This window comes from Saccostrea cucullata, unplaced genomic scaffold, assembly GCF_032062105.1.
Source record: "Saccostrea cucullata isolate Sc308-1 unplaced genomic scaffold, CSIRO_AGI_Scuc_v1 ctg375, whole genome shotgun sequence".
Lineage (NCBI taxonomy): Eukaryota > Metazoa > Mollusca > Bivalvia > Ostreida > Ostreidae > Saccostrea > Saccostrea cuccullata.
Genome location: NW_026923134.1, coordinates 46,304 through 68,019, shown reverse-complemented (window position 1 = coordinate 68,019; position 21,716 = coordinate 46,304). Strand labels below are relative to the sequence as shown.

The following is a 21,716-nucleotide window of genomic DNA, read 5'->3' as shown; positions in this document are numbered from 1 at the left end:
AATATTAAAATAATCAGTAATGTAAAGGACCGCGCTCATTGGCTGATAAAAATTCACGCTGAAGTAGAAAATTAAGGTGGAATGCCACACCAACTTTTTATTTTATAGATCTTTGAGTCATCCTTTTTAAACCATGTAAATAATGAATTCAGCATTGAAAGGCCGACATTAGCTCTTAATTATGATAATTTTATATGAATTTTTTGCATTTTTTCAAAGAAAATGATTTTTTTTTTTACATCCAAATAAGATGTTTTCGGGTTAAAAGTTTGCTGTAAATGAAAGTATCATATGTATCTAAAGAAAAGCTGGTTAGACTTTTTAATTTTTTTTATAAAAAATTATTTATGAAAATAAAACACATTATTTGTGAATATTTTTTAAACCTATGTATGGCACGCCAAATTCACAAAAATGAGCAAATCATAGTTTCACAATCGATAAACTAGGTCTATCGGTTGTAAACTATAGTTTACGGACTGTAAACTATAGTTAACAACGTTAATCTATATTTTACATCTGTAAACTATAGTTAACGCGATAATCTATGTTTCACAACCGTAAACTATACTTAACACCGAAAACTATCATTTGCGATTGCAAAACATAGATTATCTGATAAATATGGCAAGCCAAATTCACAAAGATGAGATAATCATAGTTTCACAATTGATAAACTAGGTTTATCGACTGTAAACTATAGTTTACAAACCGTAAACTATAGTTAACGATTCGTTAAGTATAGTTTTCATCTGTAAAACTATATTTAACGGTTGTTAACTATAGTTTACGAATGTTAATTTAAGTTTATCTGTCTATAATAAAGCGTTAACAATAGATTTTGTTGATAAACATAGATTCACGTTTGTAAACTATAGTTTACAATCGTAAACTATAGTTAAGAGTTGTTAATCATAAATTGTGAAACTATATTTATCAGATCGTTAACTATAGTTAACGGTTTGTAAACTATAGTTTACAAATTGTGAAACTGTATTTATCATTTAATCTATGTTTTGCAATCGCCAATGATTGTTTTCGGTGTTAAGTATAGTTTACGGTTGTGAAACATAGATTATCGCGTTAACTATGGTTTACAGATGTGAAATATAGATTAACGTTGTTAACTATAGTTTACGGTTTGTAAACTATAGTTTACAACCGATAAACCTAGTTTATCGATTGTGAAACTATGATTATCTCATTTTTGTGAATTTGGCGTGCCATAGATAAATACAGTTTCACGATTTGTAAAATATAGTTTACAAACCGTTAACTATAGTTAACGATCTGATAAATATAGTTTCACAATTTGTGAAACTATGATTAACAACTCTTAACTATAGTTTACGATTGTAAACTATAGTTTACAAACGTGAATCTATGTTTATCAACAAAATCTATTGTTAACGCTTTATTACAGACAGATAAACTTAGATTAACATTCATAAACTATAGTTAACGACCGTTAAATATTTTTTCATTAAAATTTTTTTAATATGTATACGGCTTTTCTTTACATATTTTATTAGGTATTCATGTGATGCATTCACTTACAGCATTTTTTTTTTTTCAAGAAAACATGTAATTTGCATTTTAATGATTTTTATATTAACTGTAAGACTATTATTTACACATGCATCCAATTGTCGACGGATTTTTTCGTTATTTCCCGATCAAATCAAGGAGCTCACGGCGGTGTGACCGTCCGATCGATGGGGGCTGCTCACTCCACCTTGGCACCCACCTCTGATATTTTAGAGGTCCGTGTTTTCTTTGCTCCTGGTTTGTACGTTTGACTTTTGAGATTGAAAACTGTTCATTATCTCCATATCTTTCATCCGTTACATCATTTCTAGATTCTTGAGAGATTACCAAATTTTGTTTTAGGCAAATGATACCCGCCTTCCGCTGGCCAGTTAAATCAAAACCGGGTATATTTCAGGGCCCTAGCTACTACACTCAATTACAGGAAGAGTGTCTTGGCAATGTAAATTTATCTGAATAAATCACAAAAATATTGAACGAAAACATATTGTAAATGATTTTTATTGTAAAAGTGAATATACTAAAATGTCCATAGCTTTTAAACTTTTCATATATAACATTTATCTGAAATTAGGTCAACTTTTATACGGATTTAAAAAATAAGAACGAGCCACTTGCATTTTAAAAATAAGAAATGGAATAGTAACATTCGATATCTCAATGATTCCTCTTTATATCGGTATTTTTGAAAAAATGTTATTGCTGGCGTACATATACAGAGAACTTTAATTACGATTACATTTTCCCCAATGCCTCTTACTTGCTTAGACGTAAGACGTCTTAAAAATCTTCAGGGAGATTAACAACTCAAACTGATTTGGTATATTGTAATATAATGTTTTAGATCAAAAACCTAAATTTTCAAATTTCCAAACAGGTTTTAATATTTTGATAGTTTAGAGTTCATAATTCAGATTTCCAAAAACGATTTTTGCATTTTAAACATTCGAGTTTTCAGTCTACCATTTGTTCAGAAAGTTACACTTAACAATCTATAGTTCAGATATATTTGTCGTCTTTTGATTATTTAGAGTTAGTTTCAAACTTCTAATATCCAACTTTGAAACGTTTTAGATTTTTAGAAATTTGGAATCTTGATTCAAATGTTTTAATATCAAATAACCTTAACACTTTGAGTTTTAGAATTTTACTTTAAATATCCAAAATATTGAATTTCCGAACTCAATTTGAATTTTGAAAATCAGTTTAATATTCTAACTATCAAAAAAAAAAACTCTTTTGCTTCACCAAAAAAGTTTTGAAATAGATTCAAAATTCAAACCAGGTTGGAATTTGATATTTTGGATATTTGAAGTAAATATCTAAAAATTCCAAGTGTTTTAATTGTTTTTTTTTAGAAGTTTGAAGTAAATTTTGAAATATCAAAAGCCGTAAGAACTGTTCTGAACTTTAGATTGTTAAGCGTAAACTTTCTTAACAAATGGCAGATTAAAAACTCAACAGTTTGAAATACAAAATTTGTTTTTGGAAATTTGAATTGTGAATGTTTAAGGTAAAAAATCTAAAACTTAACATTCTAAAACCTGTTTGGAAATTTGAAAATTTGGATTTTTGAACTAGTATATTAAATTTCAATATGCCAAATCAGTTTCCCTTTTTGAAATTAAGATATTTGAGACTAATATATTAACATTCTAAAACTCAATTTCATTTTAGAATTTTCAATTGTTAAGTGTTACACGGACCAAAAACAAAGATCAATCCAAAAAGGATTAAAACACTGTTTTAATTGAAGTAAATGAGGACATGTTATTTATTGCAACGTCCCAAATAATCTAAATTATTGAATCTGACTGCTGTTTTACTTTTGTCATTTTAAAAGTTGTTTAAAGAGATATTGTGTTTAATTATGTTCAGACAAAGTATTCTACGCTGGAAACGAACGAGTGATTGTTTTAGTAAAGGGAGTCTCTCAAGCTACGGTCGCCCTGTGTAATGCGGGAGTGGTCGAATCTCGTACCATCACGAAAAATAGTAAGTTTCTTCGCAACTCTGTAAGATAGCAAAATATTTCTATTCAAATACAAGCAAATCAATTCTACATGTACCCGTTTTTTTTCTTCTTAAGCTTAATGACCAACGATTGAGCTGTATCAGTCGTAAGTTACGATCTATTTCAAATCAGTTTATAGAGACTAAAAGGTTACATCGTCGAAGACAAGTAGAGCATATTAAATTACCAAAAAAAAAAAAAAAAAAAAGGAAAAATTTGTGTCAATCCCCGGTTAGCAAAGAAATTGGGAAGGGGGTCCATCCCTCAAGTTCATTGGGTAAAAATTAAGTACTAGTAACGTCCATCTCCAATGCCATTGTACGAAGATGAACTAATTTTATTTCAATTTCTATATTTTTGCATGTGTGTCACGGCATTTTGAATTTAACTTTAGGTTTGGCCTGTACCTCAGGTGTGGCCTGTACATCATTCCCGTCAGACCTGACCGGTGAATGGACCGATTCAAGAACAAATAAAGAAGTGGATTTCAAGTCCTCGGGGGTGACTGGTTGGGATGTGACATTATTTGGCAAAAGTGTTAACAGCTGGACTTGTGTCGATGAGGACACGGATCAAATTTTACTGGCGTAGGTACACAGGGAGAGAAAATCTTGGCAAATCGCCACTCTGAACATAATTTTTTTAAATTAAATTTTGAAATGAAAGACTTGTCCAAATTTTACATCTTTATCAAAGGATAAAAAAAATCATAAAGGTTTTTTTTTCTCTGTAGTTCTCCTCCTGTACAAATTTACGGACTGGACTTTGTCGTTTATCGTTGCATGAAATACCAGAAATTGAGCAGCTGTTCCTACAAGATAACATTTAACAGCGGTAAGGTTAACAATAAAGGTCAATCCAAAATAGGATTAAAACACTGTTTTAATTGAACGAAATGCGGACGGGTTAATTAATGCAACGTCGCAAATACATGTAATTTAAATTATTGAATCTGACTGCTGTTTTACTATTGTAATTTTTAAAAGTTGTTTAAAGAGATGTGTGTTTAATCATGTTCAGACAAAGTATTCAACGCTGGAAACGAACGAGTGATTGTTTTAGTAAAAGAAGTCTCTAAAGCTACGGTCGCCCTGTGTAATGCGGGAGTGGTCGAATCAAGTACCACCACAAAAAATAGTAAGTTTCTTGGCACCTCTATAAGATTGCAAAACATTTCTATTCAAATACTATTCAAATACGTCGCCGGCGTGGCGCAGTGGTTAGAGCGTCTGCTCTAGGGTCGTCAATCCTTGCGTCGCGGGGTCGAATCCCATTATGGGACGGGGAGACCGGTCCTTCGAATGAGACCGTATAAACCGAGGCCCCGTGTCGCAGTAGGTGCTGGCACGAAAAAGATCCCTCACTGCTCAATGGCCCTGAGTGTCGAGCATAGGACAAAATTTGTAGCCGGTAAGTGGTGGCGTCTCCATATGAGTAAAAATTCTCGAGTGGGACGTTAAACAATATACAATCAATCAACCTATTCAAATTCAAGCTAATTGATTCTACATGTACCCACAAACTGTAAAGTCACATATTTACAATTTTTTTTTGCAGCATGCAGTTAGGTCATTTGTTCCCTGAGGTCACCATACAGACACAGTGACAAATTGTCGTGTACATTCCGTGTTATCCTTTCGTAGATTCCATATTCAATAAAATAGAAATCTGTCTTTATAATATAATTCTTTGAAGTTTGAATCAACTGTAATAAACAGATTAAAAGATATTTCTTTTCTTTTCTGTTATATATATTACTGGATAAGTAAATCAAGATTTTTTTTATTTGTCGATATTTCAAAATTTTCAATGCATGCATAAAATGCATTTAAATACATATTTTTCTGAAAATAAATGGCATGGACAAGAAACAGTTATGATTTGTTTGAGTAAAACTCTTTCGATGACACTGAAATTCTTTTAAAGCAGAAGAAAAATGACATTTATTGACAAATGAAATGACTTTTCTTCATGATAGCCCAATGAGTGGTCTAAATTGAAGAATCATGGGAAAAAGCGTGTGACTGACATGTTTTCTAGCATTGATTTATCTATATAAATTGATATATCTATATGTAAGAAAAAGAAGCGCTAGTGTGCTATCATTTTCTAAGCATCCTGCGAGAATGGGTCGGTAAATGGAAAATTAAGTAAATGTAGCCATGATAGAAAAAAATCAGAGATACATTCAAATGTGGCAAAATATTGCTAGCATTTTGAACGTTTTATCTGATGATCCGCGCCTGTCACTCGACGTGAAACGATTCCCTTCGGATCAAGTTACCAACATAATGGTGCTATCATTTTAAGCATCCTGGAAGTAAATGTAGGCTGAGTGTCTATATATATTGAAATTTGAATTATTTCATATTATTTCACTAAGCAGTTTAATAGACCACACAGACCCAATCATTTTAATGACATCAGTCATCTAAAGAGATAGAGACCTGCTGGCTGCTAAATTAATAAAAATTATAGTTTCACATAGTTCCACAATACAGAAAATATTAACCTTAGTCAAGGCAATATTAACTGCTGGTACAAAAATGTAATTTATTTTAGTAAGAAAATTAATCTCTCATTACCAGAATGTAAAACATACAAAAACACATTTTAAAAAAAACAAGTTAAGAAACATTTGAAAAAACACTTCCTACAATATTGGAAAATGAAACGTGAAGAGGGACTGGAATCTGGAACACTTACTACTTATTTTATGTTTAAAGAAAATTTTATAATGGAAAAATATATGTACATTAAATCTCATGAAATAAGAAAATCCATTTACAGATTTAGAATAAGTGCTCATGACCTAAGAATTGAAAAAGGCAGATATGAATCTGTAAAAAATAATGCTGGTCAAAGAATCCCCTTAGACAGAAACAAAAGAATATGTTTAATGTGTAACCAAAACAATATAGAAGATGAATATCATTTTCTTACTGAATGCCCATTATATACTGAGGAGAGAGATAATTTTTTTCGTGATATCTCATTACTAAACAAAAATTTCATATTATTATCAAAAGGAGACAAATTTCTCTGGTTAATGTCTAATGAAGATAATCTAATTATTACAAAGCTAAGTGAATATCTTGTCAAAGCCTTCAAAATAAGGCATAATGCCATGAGTTTTCATAAATGATGTTATAGACACATATTTATTTGTAAACTGGTATATATGTATATTGATAATATTGATTTTGATTGCATGTTAATTAACAATTTGATAACCCCAACTGCTGCATCCACATGTCCAGTTACTTGTAATATTAAATCAGATATATACATGTATATGTGTGTGTGTGTGTGTGTGTGTGTGTTTATGTTTGTATATGTTTACTAACCTTTCTTTCAGAACTTTCTATCTTGTCATTGTAAGAAACCTTTATGCCTTCTGGGCCCAAAATTGGAAATAAAATTATCTTATCTTATCTATAATAGTGTATTATATGTCTCTGGTTTGAATTAATCAATATTTAGATTTTAATACATGTATTTACTTAGTAATGGTTATCAATTTCCATAAAGTGATTTAGCATTGATGTTTTCTATTATGCTTTATCGATACAATCAGCTGTATAACATGAATAGTGAGTTTCAATAAGCAGGAAAAAAAAATTAGCTACATTTTTTTTCCTGAAATCTTATTCCATATTTACGAGGAACGTTAACTTTAACATATTTGAATAATAGCAATGAAAGATATAAATGTTTATCAAATAGATGCGTTTCTTTGATGGAGTTTTTTCGATTATGACGTCATAATTGTTTCGATGTTAGAATGCAAAGGCTTGTTTTAAAATTGTAACAAAGTGGATAGTTTTGTCAAAGTAAAGATGATGTAAGCAAATTTAAACAGTATTTTTAAGAAGTAGTAATTTTTAAAAAGCATAACATTTATAATAAATAATGTCAAGATATTTTCCACCGTAGGATGTGAGAGAAGGAAAAGAGTATGGAAATTGTGAAAAAGTCAACGAAGGACTGAACCAGATGAAGGTATGTCTTTGATCTTTGAAAGACGTTAATTTTCTACACAATTTTATCAATAATATGTCTAAATTCAAAAATGAGTTTGGACAAAAAGAATACGATGCCAGTAACATTACCCCCTTTCTATTATTTACTTGACCACACATACTATATTTGGGGACTGGTTGAAGCGACAGCTCCCTTACCTTCAAGTAAGTAAAGATTAAAAAAAAAGTAACATGTAAACCTAGGTTAAAAATCAAAGAAGATTATCAAAGTGAAAGTGAAATGAATGATAATTGTGCTTGATTTGAGGAAATTAATTTGAGTTATAAAAAGTTATTGTATTTCAAACTATTTTTACTGTTACATTTGAATATTTATCTTTGATTTTTTAGCCATTCTTGCCACAGAATGCAGAACATTTCTATTTCTTCCGCCGATGGAGTCGGAATGATTTAAGATACTACACTCATTATCTTGATACACATCTTGTAAGTCGCTTTTAATTAGATGAAGATTAAAGCTAATCAATTTTATTATTAAATCATTGATATTATCAACAAATTAAAGTACAAGCCACTAAACTTTTCATTGAATTTATATAAAATCCAAAATAACAAGCTTAGTGATTCAAATTTTAAAATCCTTTTGTATTTTCCAGGAAGAAGAAACCGGTGAGAGTTTGACAGCAGAAGTTGTCGAAGAAGACATAAAGCCAGAATTTACGAAAATTGAAAAATGGCAAAAGAAAAATGAATTTAGACTTGGATTCGATACAGTCATTGTAAGTTCAGTGAATGACTATTTCTTGGTCATCTATGTATAACATTATATTTGTGCCTATAAAAAATTACAAGAGATATTTATAGTACGAATTTCCTACTGTAAAATACAATTTAGATACAAGTTAGTATCAAAACGAGGTTAAGAGCTCATGATCAGTTAATTTTAAACACTTAATATAATTTTACTTTTTTCAGGAGAAGAGAGAAAACAAGAAGTATAACGAATGCAGAGTCAATTCTCCTGTTAAAGACACAAAGGAATTAGAAGTGAGTAGATGTTGTAAATATTCATAAATTGTTATTTTTTTTTTTTAAGAACAAGATACTTCAAATATGCTAGTGAAGCACTGAAATCAAAATTCACAAATTAAGATTGATTTTTATCTTATAGAATGAGGAGGTGAATCCATACATAAAACAAAATGTGTTTGTGAAACACAGATACCCCCGTATGGCAACATAGCGAAGTTTTCTCAAATGCAGATCAAACATGTTACTTTTTTCCATACTAGAAAATTCTTAAAAGAAGAGGATGAAATAAGACAAGGAAAACTTTTAAGGTAGTCCGATCCTCAGGTTCATAAAATTTTAAGTACTGTTGTACTTGAAAATATTCATAAAAATATCTCTGAATCCACAAAGTAATGTAAATTTACCCGTAGTATTTCTTTAAAGTTGAACATTAAAGTTAATCATATTGTAGGGGAAATTGTCAGATCTCCAATATATATTCAGAAAAAGCGAAGAGGAATATCAACTATGCATTTAATATTTCTAATTGCAAGTTGATCAACAAATATATCCTAGGTTAAAAAAAACAATAGGTATGCAGGCATTCAGAGAAATTGTCATGAATTTTAAACTTATTTGGTATTCTTTGTTTTCTGTTTCCTTCATGTAATGTATTATATAAAAGAAAATGTAAACGGCTTTTGCTATCATTGCAAGACATCACAAATCACCTCTAATTTCCTATCACGCTAATAATCATTGGCATCCAAGGCCCTTCAAGGAAATCTAACTTCTCTAAAACTGTGTTATTTTTTTTTATAGGACCTTTTCTTACGTCCATAATCCTTGAATAATGTAAAGATGAATAAAATGAAAATTGTTGCATGATTTTTTCTTTCATTTGTAAGCCTCATATTGATGCTTTTTAAATAAAAAATTAATTTTTGGAGTTATCCTTCCTGGCTGAGGATCGATTATCCTTAAGTTTTAACGGGACAACAGAATGATGGAACAAAAGCGGTAACACTTATTGCCCCAAACATTTATGGCATATTCCAATGGGCGAATAAAAAATCGTGTGGATGAATGGTGCTTAAGAATTTGACATTAATCTTTGTATTTATTTCAGAATTTTAATCTCTAATTTCTTCTCTAAAATAACTACACTAGAAAGAGGGAGACAGAATAATAAATGTAATTTATTTGAATTACGATAAATTATTATTATTATATAAAAATAAACTCATTTCAATCTTAATATATGGTAACCCTGTGGATTGGGGTTGTTTTATTCGAATTTGCCAATATGGTGTATTATTGATAAGCAACTTACATAAACTAAACATGATTTAATTTCCAGGATTTTACACCCCTATATGGTCGGGGTTGACTTTTAGCAGGATCTTGCACCCCTATATGGTCGGGGTTACTTGGAATACAGCAGGTTTTTTGCACCCCTATATGGCCGGGGTTTATTCATGCAATATCCTGCACCCCTATATGGTCGGGGTTGTATTCAAGCAGGATCCTGTACCCCTATATGGTCGGGGTTTATTAAGCAATATCCTGCTCCCCTATATGGTCGGGGTTTGATCTTAGCAGGATTTTGCATCTATATATTATTGATATGATTGAAGTTACTTAAGCAATATCCTGTACCCCTATATGCTCGGGGTATTATTTAAGCAGGATTTTGCACCCCTATATGGTCGGGGTTGAATTTACATATTTTACACCCCTATGGTGGGGGTTTATGGTTGGTAAGTTGCTGCACCCCTATATGGTTGGGGTTATTTGTTTTGTTAGAATTTTCACCAAATATGGTTGAGGTCTACTTTCTGAATGTATTGCACAAAATGAATAAGATACATACATTCTTATATTGTTGAGGTTTCTAAAGATTCCTTATTAAGTTTATCCAATTATTTAAATTTTTAAGAGTGTATTTTTAACTGACGAATCAAAGTTTAAATTGTTGCTTTCAATGGTCAGCTTATGAGCTCTGAAATATTTTTATTGATTAGGTTCATATCTTCTTAAGAAATATTGTAGATGAATGAACCAGCTGGAGCGAGGCGACCAGCCAGGGCCAGAAGGCTAAGACGACAAGTACCAGCCGCGGCAGGTTCAGCCGATCAGGCAGCTCAGCAGGACGCTTTAGAAGCTGAACAGGTGGCTCAGCAGGACGCTTCTGATACCTTACAGCCGCAGCTAGTAGCTGCTGTAACGGAGCAAGTCCTAAAGGCAATCCGCGAACAGTCGGCTGGTGGTCCATCTGGGGAGGAAAGAGGACGTGAACGCCAAAGAAGCTCGAGAGGAAGGAAACGTAGAAGACGGTCCTCTTCAGGTAGCATGTTAGACTCTAGTTCGGATCGAGATAAGTCAGATAATGACTCAGAGGACAGCTCATCCAGTGAGGAGAGTGATTCAGATGATGAGAAACAGCTCTTATCAACTCCAATTTCTTCTCAAGTCGATAGTAAACTCAAAAACAAAATATGGCAAAACAAGTACATTGACTTTGCAAAATTAATACCAAAAGATGATTTTAGTAGGGATAAGTCAGTACACTTGCAAAGCATGGGTAAATCAGAATTTAAGTTTGTGACCTCAAAATCAAAAACAGCCATTAAATCTATTGATCAGTGGACCACAGCATTTTTAAAATTTTTGGCCATTTACTCTGAGAAATTCCCCAACTTGGTACCAGCGGTCATCAAACATGGTGAAATAGTGCGCGAGCTAGCTAGCAGACGCACAGGTTTGGCATGGTTATCATATGATAGGCAAGTCCGCAAGGACATAGAATCAATGTCAATTCCATGGGGGCAACTGCACTATGAGTACTGGGTTATGGCCACCACATCGCGACAATCTAATTATGGCAATCAGACACATAATTTTCGTGGCCGATACCATTTCCAAAACAAAGGGGGGGCCTATAAAGGCAAGAGAATACCCCAGGGATATTGTTATGCTTTCCACAAAACAGGACATTGCGCATCCCAGAACTGTCAATACAAGCACCTTTGCCCTCAGTGCAGGAAGCCACACTCAGTGCTTTTCTGCACATGGGGAGATCAATCGCAAACCTCTGTCCCAGGGTCCCAAACCAGACAAAAAGAACCCACTAGTACAAGCAAATAGATTAATTGTCACTCCCGTAAGAGTATTAACCCTAGAACACTTTCTTAATGGGTATGATGAAGATTTAAAAACATTTTTATGTAAGGGTTTTGGGGAAGGTTTTCATCTTCAATATAATGGGCCGAGACAGTCAAGGCGTTCATCTAATTTACTTTCGGTAAAAGAACATGAAGATATTGTAGCACTAAAACTGCAGAAAGAAATTTCTCTTGGTAGGATTGAAGGTCCATTTGAGGTACCCCCTTTTGAAAATCTTCAATGTTCCCCTATTGGTCTTGTCCCAAAGAAAGAAATAAATGAATTTCGCCTTATTCACCACTTATCTTATCCTGAAGGGGGTTCTGTGAATGATTTTATCCCGGATGATCTATGCTCAGTATCTTATACTGATTGATGATGCAATTAAACTTATCAAAAGAATTGGAAAAAATTGTTTGCTAGCGAAAACAGACATCGCATCAGCATTTCGAATTTTACCGGTTCATCCAAACGATCATGAGCTATTAGGAATTCAGTTTAAGGGTTCTTTTTATTATGACAAGTGCCTTCCCATGGGATGTTCTATATCGTGCTCTATTTTTGAGACATTTAGCACAGCATTACAATGGATTGCTTGCAGCAAATTTGGGGTTCCCAATATGTTGCACATATTGGATGATTTTCTTTTTATAGGTCCTCCTAATTCTGCCATTTGTCATTCATCATTAAAACAATTCTTATCTATGTGTGATGTTCTTGGAATCCCAATCAAGTCCAAAAAAACAGAGGGACCTTCAACAACTATGGTATTCTTAGGGATAGAATTAGATACTATAAAAATGGAGGCTAGACTTCCACAAGAAAAAATACAAAAAATTAAACTTGCACTTGATTCAGCAAAAAAATGCAAAAAGATCACACTGCGGAATCTTCAATCTTTAATTGGTTTATTAAATTTTGCATGTTGTGTAGTCGTGCCAGGAAGAGCTTTCCTGCGACGTCTTATAAATCTAACAAAAGGAGTAAGTAAACCCCATTTCAGAATTCGTCTCAATAAGCAGTCTAGGCTAGATTTAGAAGCATGGAGTGAATTCATAAACAATTTTAATGGAAAATCTATATTCATAGATGAGGTATGGCAAAACTCAGATAAACTTAACATGTACACTGATGCAGCTGGAAGTTTAGGATATGGGGCAGTTTTAGGCAAGAAATGGTTTTATGGGGGCTGGGAAGAGATACATTTGCAGGAATATGATATTACATTTAAGGAATTATTTCCTATTGTCGTAGCGGTTGAAACCTGGGGGGAGAGTTTAGCCAACAGCTCTATCCTTTTTTATTCAGATAACATGGCAGTTGTTAATATTATTAACAAAATATCATCAAAAGATATTCCAGTTATGCATTTAGTAAGACGTTTGGTTTTAGCTTGCTTACGCTTTAACATTCTTTTCAAAGCAGAACATATACCTGGGAAACTGAATATCTTACCAGATTTACTTTCGCGTTTACAGGTCGAAAAATTCAGGGCTTTGGCACCACATATGGATCAATACCCAGAAAGCATACCAGTCAAGTACCTTCAAGTTTAGAAGAAACTGCATCTGAATTATTGCAAGCAGCAGTTTCTCAAAATACTCATTCATCTTACAAGACCGCACTTGCTGTATATGACAAATACCATAGGCAAACGTTCTCAACAAGCGCTAAATTCCCATCCCAAGGTACAGATGTAGTATATTTTATAGCATGGTTACACCGCAAGGGCAGATCTTATAACACAATCAATACATATTAAGCTGGGATCTCTTACTATCATAGAATTCAAGGGCTAGCAGATCCAACACAATTTTTTGTCGTGAAAAAACTCCTTAAGGGTGCTCAACACTTGTCAAGTACACCTGATATTCGATTACCGATAACACCAAAAATCTTATTTCAGTTAATTCGAGCATTAAAGTTTACGGTTTGTGGAAAGTATAACAAGCGTCTTCTGGCTGCAATGTTTACACTTAGCTTTTTTGCTTTTTTGCGAGTGGGAGAAATAAAAGCAAAGTCAACAAGGTCTGGGCACAAGAATTTAATTCAATTAAGCAATTTGTCTAAAGATAAAAAACAAAAGGAATTTATGACTTTGACACTTCAACATTTCAAGCACAATCACACAGGCAGACCAGTATGTCTGCAAATAGCAGCTCAAAAATCCAAATCTATTTGTCCAGTACAATCAATGGCAAAGTATCTGAAAGTAAGAAGGACAAAACAAGGGCCTTTATTCTCTTTTGATGGATCTGCTCCAGTAACACAGTCATTTTATACATCAGCATTGAAAAACATTTTGGCTTTTATTGGGCTTAGCTCAAAGCACTATAAATCGCATAGCTTTCGGATAGGTGCAGCATCACATGCTTTTCAGTGTAAAATACCTGAGGATAAAATCCGTCTAATGGGGCGTTGGAATTCAAATGCAGTAAAACGTTACTTTCGAATCCCAGTATTTGATTGTATTGATGTTTCCCAATCAGGTCAGACTGTCTGAGGCAGCTGTATTTTAGGGGGGTTCAAGCTCAGTACCCATAGTGTTGTTGGATTTTTAACATTGCTTTATTATTATGTTCACAAACGGTAGAATTCTTATAGGATTGTTGAACCTGTGAGTGAAGTAGAAGGCATAATGTGACATTTATAAAAATATGTAACTCTTCTGAAGTTCTGAATAACTGCAATGACTGTCTGAGGCGGCATTGCTGGGAATTAGTGACTGGTAGTTAAAATGACTGTCTGAGGCAGCATTTGGGTACATGTACATGTAAAACTTTTTCTTATTAATACAATGACTGTCTGAGGCAGCGTTGTTGTGGACATTGAATTATATCTGTAACTTAAATGACTGTCTGAGGCAGCATTAATTTTGTGAAGTTCTGAATAACTGCGATGACTGTCTGAGGCGGCATTGCTGGGAATTAGTGACTGGTAGTTAAAATGACTGTCTGAGGCAGCATTTGGGTACATGTACATATAAAACTTTTTCTTATCAATACAATGACTGTCTGAGGCAGCGTTGTTGTAGACATTGAATTTGATGGTGCATGTATTTTTGTTTGTAATTAATATTTGGGGACATGTTGCTTGTTCATTATGCAAAGTTTCTCAATATTGTATAGTATATAAAAATTTTACACAGGTTTGTTTTAAAAATTGTATTATTGAAACGATTTGCTTGTACATATAGTTTGCTACTTATGTTTCAACTCAGGACTTTGTGACATACCGGTAATTCTTTACAATTCATATGACTCCTGTGGTAGCTAGGTTTAATTGTGAACAGTTTCAAGTTTGTTGGAAATGTAGAAAATGTTTTTATAGGATACTTTGTACAGTAGAACAAATTGTGCAGTAGTTTCCCCCCTTTACTATAGATTATGTATGACAATTTTCTTATAAATGTCAACCTGATAAGTATTACGTTGTTGACATTTCCGCTGTGTATCTGCTTTACATTCGTCTCCTCTGGATGGGGCACTTGTCTATAACTTATTAGTTATTGACAAGTTTGTGGCGTTTTTTAAAAGATTGTCCCATCTTTTTTGCCAAAATTTTTTCTAGTCCTATTTTTAGGTTGTTATTATATTTGTTTAATCTTAATTAAGAATATGATTAAATATGGTCATTTCTAATTTTTGTCCTTATTTGGTAATTTTTGTTTGGCATACAAATAAATGCTCTTTTACAACAACTGAAAGGTTCATGTTATATTTGGCAAAAAACAGAGCAGAGTAGACTCATGTATTGAGATTTTGGTTTACAGTCAGAAAAACAAGAACGATGGTATAATTGTATTTATGTGCAACATAAAGTAATTTATACCATCTATCAATAAATTACATATTGTTAAGATTTTTCCGGATATTGTAGTGCCACACGCAACCTGTACCAGTAATTATAATTTGATCTTGTCACGTAATCATTGTCTCAAGTCTGCATGTGCACTGTCATGAAGATGTTTTCACCCACCCCCTCCCCTGCTACCTCTACATTTGTGAATGGATTATGATGTACACCGAGGCGCATAAAATTTTTGTCATATGACTCAGTTTTTTATTCAACTGTAGCTAGGCATAATAAGTGGAAATTTATTCTTAGCATGTTTGGAATACTCAACATAATGTGTTATATCATGTTCCCAAGGTGTGTTTATTCTAGTCTTGTGTGTGTTGTTAAAGTGTTGTTTGCGTTTTTTAAAGGATTGTCCCATCTTTTTTGCCAAAATTTTTTCTAGTCCTATTTTTAGGTTGTTATTATATTTGTTTAATCTTAATTAAGAATATGTTTAAATATGGTCATTTCTAATTTGTGTCCTTATTTGGTAATTTTTGTTTGGCATACAAATAAATGCTCTTTTACAACAACTGAAAGGTTCATGTTATATTTGGCAAAAAACAGAGCAGAGTAGACTCATGTATTGAGATTTTGGTTTACAGTCAGAAAAACAAGAACGATGGTATAAATGTAATTTATTTGAATTACAATCCCGTACATTTTACAGTATGTAAATTGTGTTTAAAATATAGCATTTACTTTGTAGAGAAGGTTTCGATAAAAGTGCTGCTATCTGAAAAAATAAAAATATTTTAAAAAATCCTAAAAAATATGTACATGTATTAAGAAATTGAAAAGAAATATGCATTACCTTAACAACTTCCAAAATGATAAGATGATGGTCATCTGTGAAAAAAGCATTTAGATTAAAATAACATTTATTTGTCATAAAATATTGTGTAACTTCAGAAGAACAGGGGTATGGAAAAATTAAAATATTTTCTTAGTACTACAAAATGTCAGTACTGTCGGAGGAATATAAACGTGATATTTACTTGACTAAACAATGGCATGTGTAGGAGAATAATATTTTTTGGTGATTCACAATTACTTGAATTATCTTTCATGGTAAATGGTGCTTTTCAGAATGACTTACGATTAACATCAAGCGAGGTAAATCTTGTGTTCAGATCATGTGACGCAGTGATGCGTCCATCACCGTCTGTGTCCAAAGCGGCGAAAAAAGTGTCCGATTCCTGCGTGGTTCCAAAACCGGAAGAGACCCAGCCGTGTTCGAATTCAGTTCTCGTCACGCTATGATCTCCTGCATGTAGAAAGATGTTTTAAATTTGAAGAAGTCCAATGTGTTGTACAGTCTTCGTAATTTTTAGTAGTAATTTGAGTTTCCTACATGTAATCACCACCGTCACTATGTTCACTGGTTAATTTACGTATACTTGATAATATAGGTTATGCAAGTGCTACTATTGGATCAATTTCATTTTTTCCTTATTCTTCATTAAACAGTAAAAGACCAAATACATAAGCAAATAAAAAAAAAAACAATTTGAAAGTAAAAGAACTTTTCCGTTTGTGAGAGAATTCGTCTTGTGTGAGTATGTTGTCTTTATTGACATCAGCTTTTTCAAACAATACAGCCAGTGGGGCTTCCAAAATGATATACAGCAAACAATAACGGTTAATAGTTATATAATTTAGGGGGTGATTTTTTAAAGAATAAATTACTCTTTTATCTTAAAAAATTGTCCACCAGAGTTCTTTAATAACTTATCATCCTTTTTATAACCAAAGATAAGTAATTAGATTTTATTATCCACGATCCATTTCTGTGCAAATTCGTTGGCTGTTACTTGGCCGTCACCTGAATATATGAGAATAGCCGTGTTAGTCAATATCCCTATAAACAAATTATTGAGATATGTAAAGTTAGCTACTAGTAACTGTCTACGACAAGTACGAGTAAATAAAGTTGGTTACTAGTAACTGGCTACGATATGTAAGTAAAGTTAGCTACTAGTAACTGGCTACTATTTACTGACTTTAAATGTTGTTAGAGCTAGCTACTAGTATCTGGCTACGACATGTGAGTAAAACTGATTAGTTGTAATTTGCTACTAAAACGGACTTGAAATGTGAGTAAAGTTACGTAGCTTCTAGTAACTGGAAAAAACACAAACACTAATTTGAAGAAAATAAAAGTAATGCATTTTTAAAAAATGAATACGATATTAATAGCATTTTTGTTTCGATAGTTGAAATATCTTAAATATGCTATATGATCTGGTAATAAAGTAACAAAGATATCTGTAGTGATATTTAAACATACTAATATTTTTCGAGAAATATGATTGATTATTTGGGTAAAAATATCAACATCCTTCAATGAGCTGGGTATTTAGAAAGCTCATGTCTACTGATACAGCTAATTAGAAATTTCTTCAAGGTTCACGATCTCCACATAAAACATAACAACTTTATCCACTTGTAGTAACATTAACTTTCTATATCTCAAATTATTGAACATTTTCAGGAACCTTTTTTACCGTAAGCTCTGCATGTGAGATGAAATAAAAGACCGAGAAAGAAATATCCGTGAAACGTATTTGTTATTGCATCGCCAGAAATTTTTAAACAATAAAAAGAATGTGATTTTTTCAAGATAATTGAAAAAAAAAATTAAGTGGTGTTTCAATCGTTTTTAATACTATGTAGAGGTAAATGAGTCTTACAAAATCCTTCAAATTAGAAGTAAAAAAACTAAAAATCGAAACAAACAAGGCAATGCAAGTTTGGATAAAACGGCTATATATTTCAACATACATGTATATGAGTTTTCAATCAATGCTAAGGTTAAATCATAATATAAAAATTGATTTTTGAAGTAATTGTATAAAATATCAAAACGAAGTTGTCATTTTTTTGAAACAGGAGAACGGCTATTTATTTCAACAGATGTGTGTTTTCGATCAATGCTAAGGTTTAATAATAAAAAATATATAAATGAAGCAATTGGATACAAAACGAAAGTGTCATTTTTTTTAAACAGGAAGACAGCCATTTATTTCAACATACAATGTATGTGAATTTTTTATCAATGCCAAGGTTGAATAATAAAAATGAATGATTTTTGAAGTAATTGTATACATTTTTAAAACGAAGGTGTCTTTTTTTTTAACAGGAGGACAAAAATGGAACAACGTTCACTTTTGCTTCTTCTGCCATTTATAACTACATGTGAGTACAGTGTATGTTATAATCATACATGTATTAAATTGTACGTTTGGTGTTAAAATTACTGCGAAGATTGGTTATTTCTTTCTCTAGTTTTTCTTATGATGTTGAAATATAACTCAAGTATATTAACTAGTATGTCGATGCTTTTGAAAGGCGTTTGCTGTGAATGTCAGGTGAACACTATATATTTATACCCCCCGCTTGAAAAGCGGGAGGGTATATAGTAATCGTTAATTCCGTCCGTCTGTCCGTCCGTCCGTCCGTCCGTCCGTCCGTCTGTCCGTCCGTCTGTTACGCTTTGGGGTACCCATCTCTTATCCGCAACTCCTCTTATACTACTGAATGAAATTTGATGAAACTTTCACAGAATCTTTATTACATATTGCCATTGTGCACCTCCTATTTTACTGTTTGATCCGACACATATTTTGGGTTTCCCATAGCAAAACATGGACACTGCCATTTATACACATATGGGAAGCGGGGGGTATCATTTAGTGAGCCCATTGCTCACAGTACCTCTAGTTTATTTCATTGAGTGTACGATTTTTGATATTTATAATAAAATCCCGAAATTTTGGTTTGAATATATTGATCAACGATTAAGCTATATTAGTTGAAAACGATATTTTAAAAAGCTTATAGAGACAAAATGAACACATTACCGGTGACAGTTAGTGCATATTAGGTGAGTTGATACCCGAATTCATAAGCAAAAATAAAACAAACAAACAAACAAACCTGAAAGTATGTGCCAATGCCTCAAATGCTGTGGTAGAATTAAGTAACATCCAATACCACTTTTTGCAAGTGAGACCATTCTTAAAATTTCTGCATTTTTTTTTTTTGGTTGGTATTTTTGAACATAACTTTAGGTTTGGCGGTCTGTACATCTTTCCCGCCAGACCTGACTGGTGAATGGACGGACTCGAGCACAAACAAAAAGGTGGATTTCAAGTCCTCGGGGGTGACTGGTTGGGATGTGACATTATTATTTGGCAGTAGAGTTAACAGCTGGACTTGTATCGATGAGGACACGGATCAAATTTTACTGGCGTAGGTACACAAGGAGAGAATATCTTAGCAAACCGTCACCTTGAAGATTACCTTTTTTAAATTAAATCTTGAAATGAAATGTTCATCAAAAGAAATCTTTGCTGAAGGATAAAAAAAAACATAACAGGGTTTTTCCCCTCTGTAGTTCTCCTCCAGTAAACATTTTTGGAGCGGACTTCGTCGTTTATCGTTGCATGAAATACCAGAAACTGAGCAGCTGTTCCTACAAGATAACATTTAACAGCGGTAAGGTTAATAATAAAGGTCAATCCAAAATTGGATTTAAAAACTGTTTTGATTGAACTTAATGCTGACGTGTTGATTAATGCAACGTCCCTAGTAATTTAAATTATTGAATCTGACTGCTGTTTTAATTTTGTCATTTTTAAAAGTTGTTTAAAAAGATATGTTTAATCAAATTCAGGCAAAGAGATCAACGCAGGAAACGAACGAGTGATTGTTTTAGTAAAGGGAGACTCTAAAGCTACGGTCGCCATGTGTAATGCGGGAGTGGTCGAATCTCGTACCATCACGGAAAATAGTGAGTTTCTTCAACTTCATAAAATAGCAAAACATTTCTATTCACATATTCAATTAAATCGATTCTATTGTACCCTCAAACTGTAAATTTACGTGTTTACAATTTTCTTTGCAGCATGCGGTTAGGTCATTTGTTCCCTGAGGTCACCATACGGACACTGAGACAACTTGTCGTGTACATTCCTTGTTATCCTCTCGTAGATATTATATTCTATAAAATAGAAATCCGTCTTTATGTCATAATTCTTTGAATGAAGTGTAATAAAAATATTTTTTAAAAATATTTCTTTTCCTTTTTTTATTGTTCATGTGTATATATAATTACAAAGCCATGGAAGGTTGTTAAGGACATGTGCTTCTGTAAGACAATGGGAGTGTTTAACAGTTTACAAAATTACTACTTATTTTATCAAATTAAAAGTCGTTATAACAAATTCAACATTTGTCATAACGAATCAGGTGACTAAAATAATTACACAATTCATTTTATTGACTTTGCTTTATTTTTTTAATTTAATTACTAGAATCACATATTGGATAAAATATGTTGAAACAATGTTTAAAGTCCCATAAAAGACATACAAATAGAAAGTTCAGAAATTATGAATATAAATTAAATCTACGCTTTCACTTTTATTCTTAAAAAAATGGTTTGAAAGAATTTTACAAAAATATTTTTACGCATTCAATGTTACCCTATATTAAAAATCAATTTTTATCAAATACTTTAAATATATTTTTAATTTGTTTTCTGCAATTCCTATAAGAAATTCATAGATTCATTTTTATCAGTAAATCTATAATTTTTTACTGTCGATATTTCAAGCAATTTCCAATGCAAGTTTGCAATGCATTTAATATATTTTTCTGAAAATTAATGGACAAGTAACAGTAACTGTTATAGTTTGTTTCAGAAAAACACTTTTAATGACAATGAAATTAGTTTGTTTAAAGCAGAAGAAACGCAAAAAATAAAGGTTTACCAATTTACCATAGTGTTTATATTTTGTAAAAATATCTATAGATTTACGGGAATTAGTATTCCTTTCTGATAATGCAGGCTCTTTGGGAAACAAAGGAAATGATTACTTTTATGGACAAATGGAATGACTATTCTTCATTATAGCTAAATGAGAGGTCTTAATTGAAGAAACATGTGAAAACATGTGTGATTGGCATGTTTTCTGACGTTTAATTTATAATTATAAATGACAATATACGAAAAAGAAGCGCTAGCGTGATGACATTTTCAAGTATTAGTACTCTACAAGAATGGGTTGGTAAATGGAAAATTTAGTGATGTGGCCATGATAAATAAATTCAGAGATACATAAAGATATGGCTAAGTATTGCTAGTATAT

At 32.3% G+C, this 21,716-nt stretch overlaps 2 protein-coding genes across 2 annotated transcripts; both read left to right on the top strand.

Moving 5' to 3' along the window:
- The first annotated feature begins 1,715 nt into the window (after positions 1–1,715).
- LOC134263255 (uncharacterized) lies at positions 1,716–20,636 on the top strand. Its single transcript, XM_062745573.1, has 6 exons — positions 1,716–1,785; positions 3,427–3,543; positions 3,957–4,149; positions 4,296–4,396; positions 20,240–20,356; positions 20,471–20,636. Exons 1-6 carry the CDS (start codon positions 1,716–1,718, stop codon positions 20,479–20,481), a joined length of 609 nt encoding a protein of 202 aa, XP_062601557.1. The 3' UTR covers positions 20,482–20,636.
- On the top strand, positions 10,562–12,070 carry LOC134263260 (uncharacterized). The gene has a single exon (XM_062745581.1). It carries the CDS (start codon positions 10,609–10,611, stop codon positions 11,701–11,703), a length of 1,095 nt encoding a protein of 364 aa, XP_062601565.1. The 5' UTR covers positions 10,562–10,608; the 3' UTR covers positions 11,704–12,070.
- Positions 20,637–21,716: the final 1,080 nt, after the last annotated feature.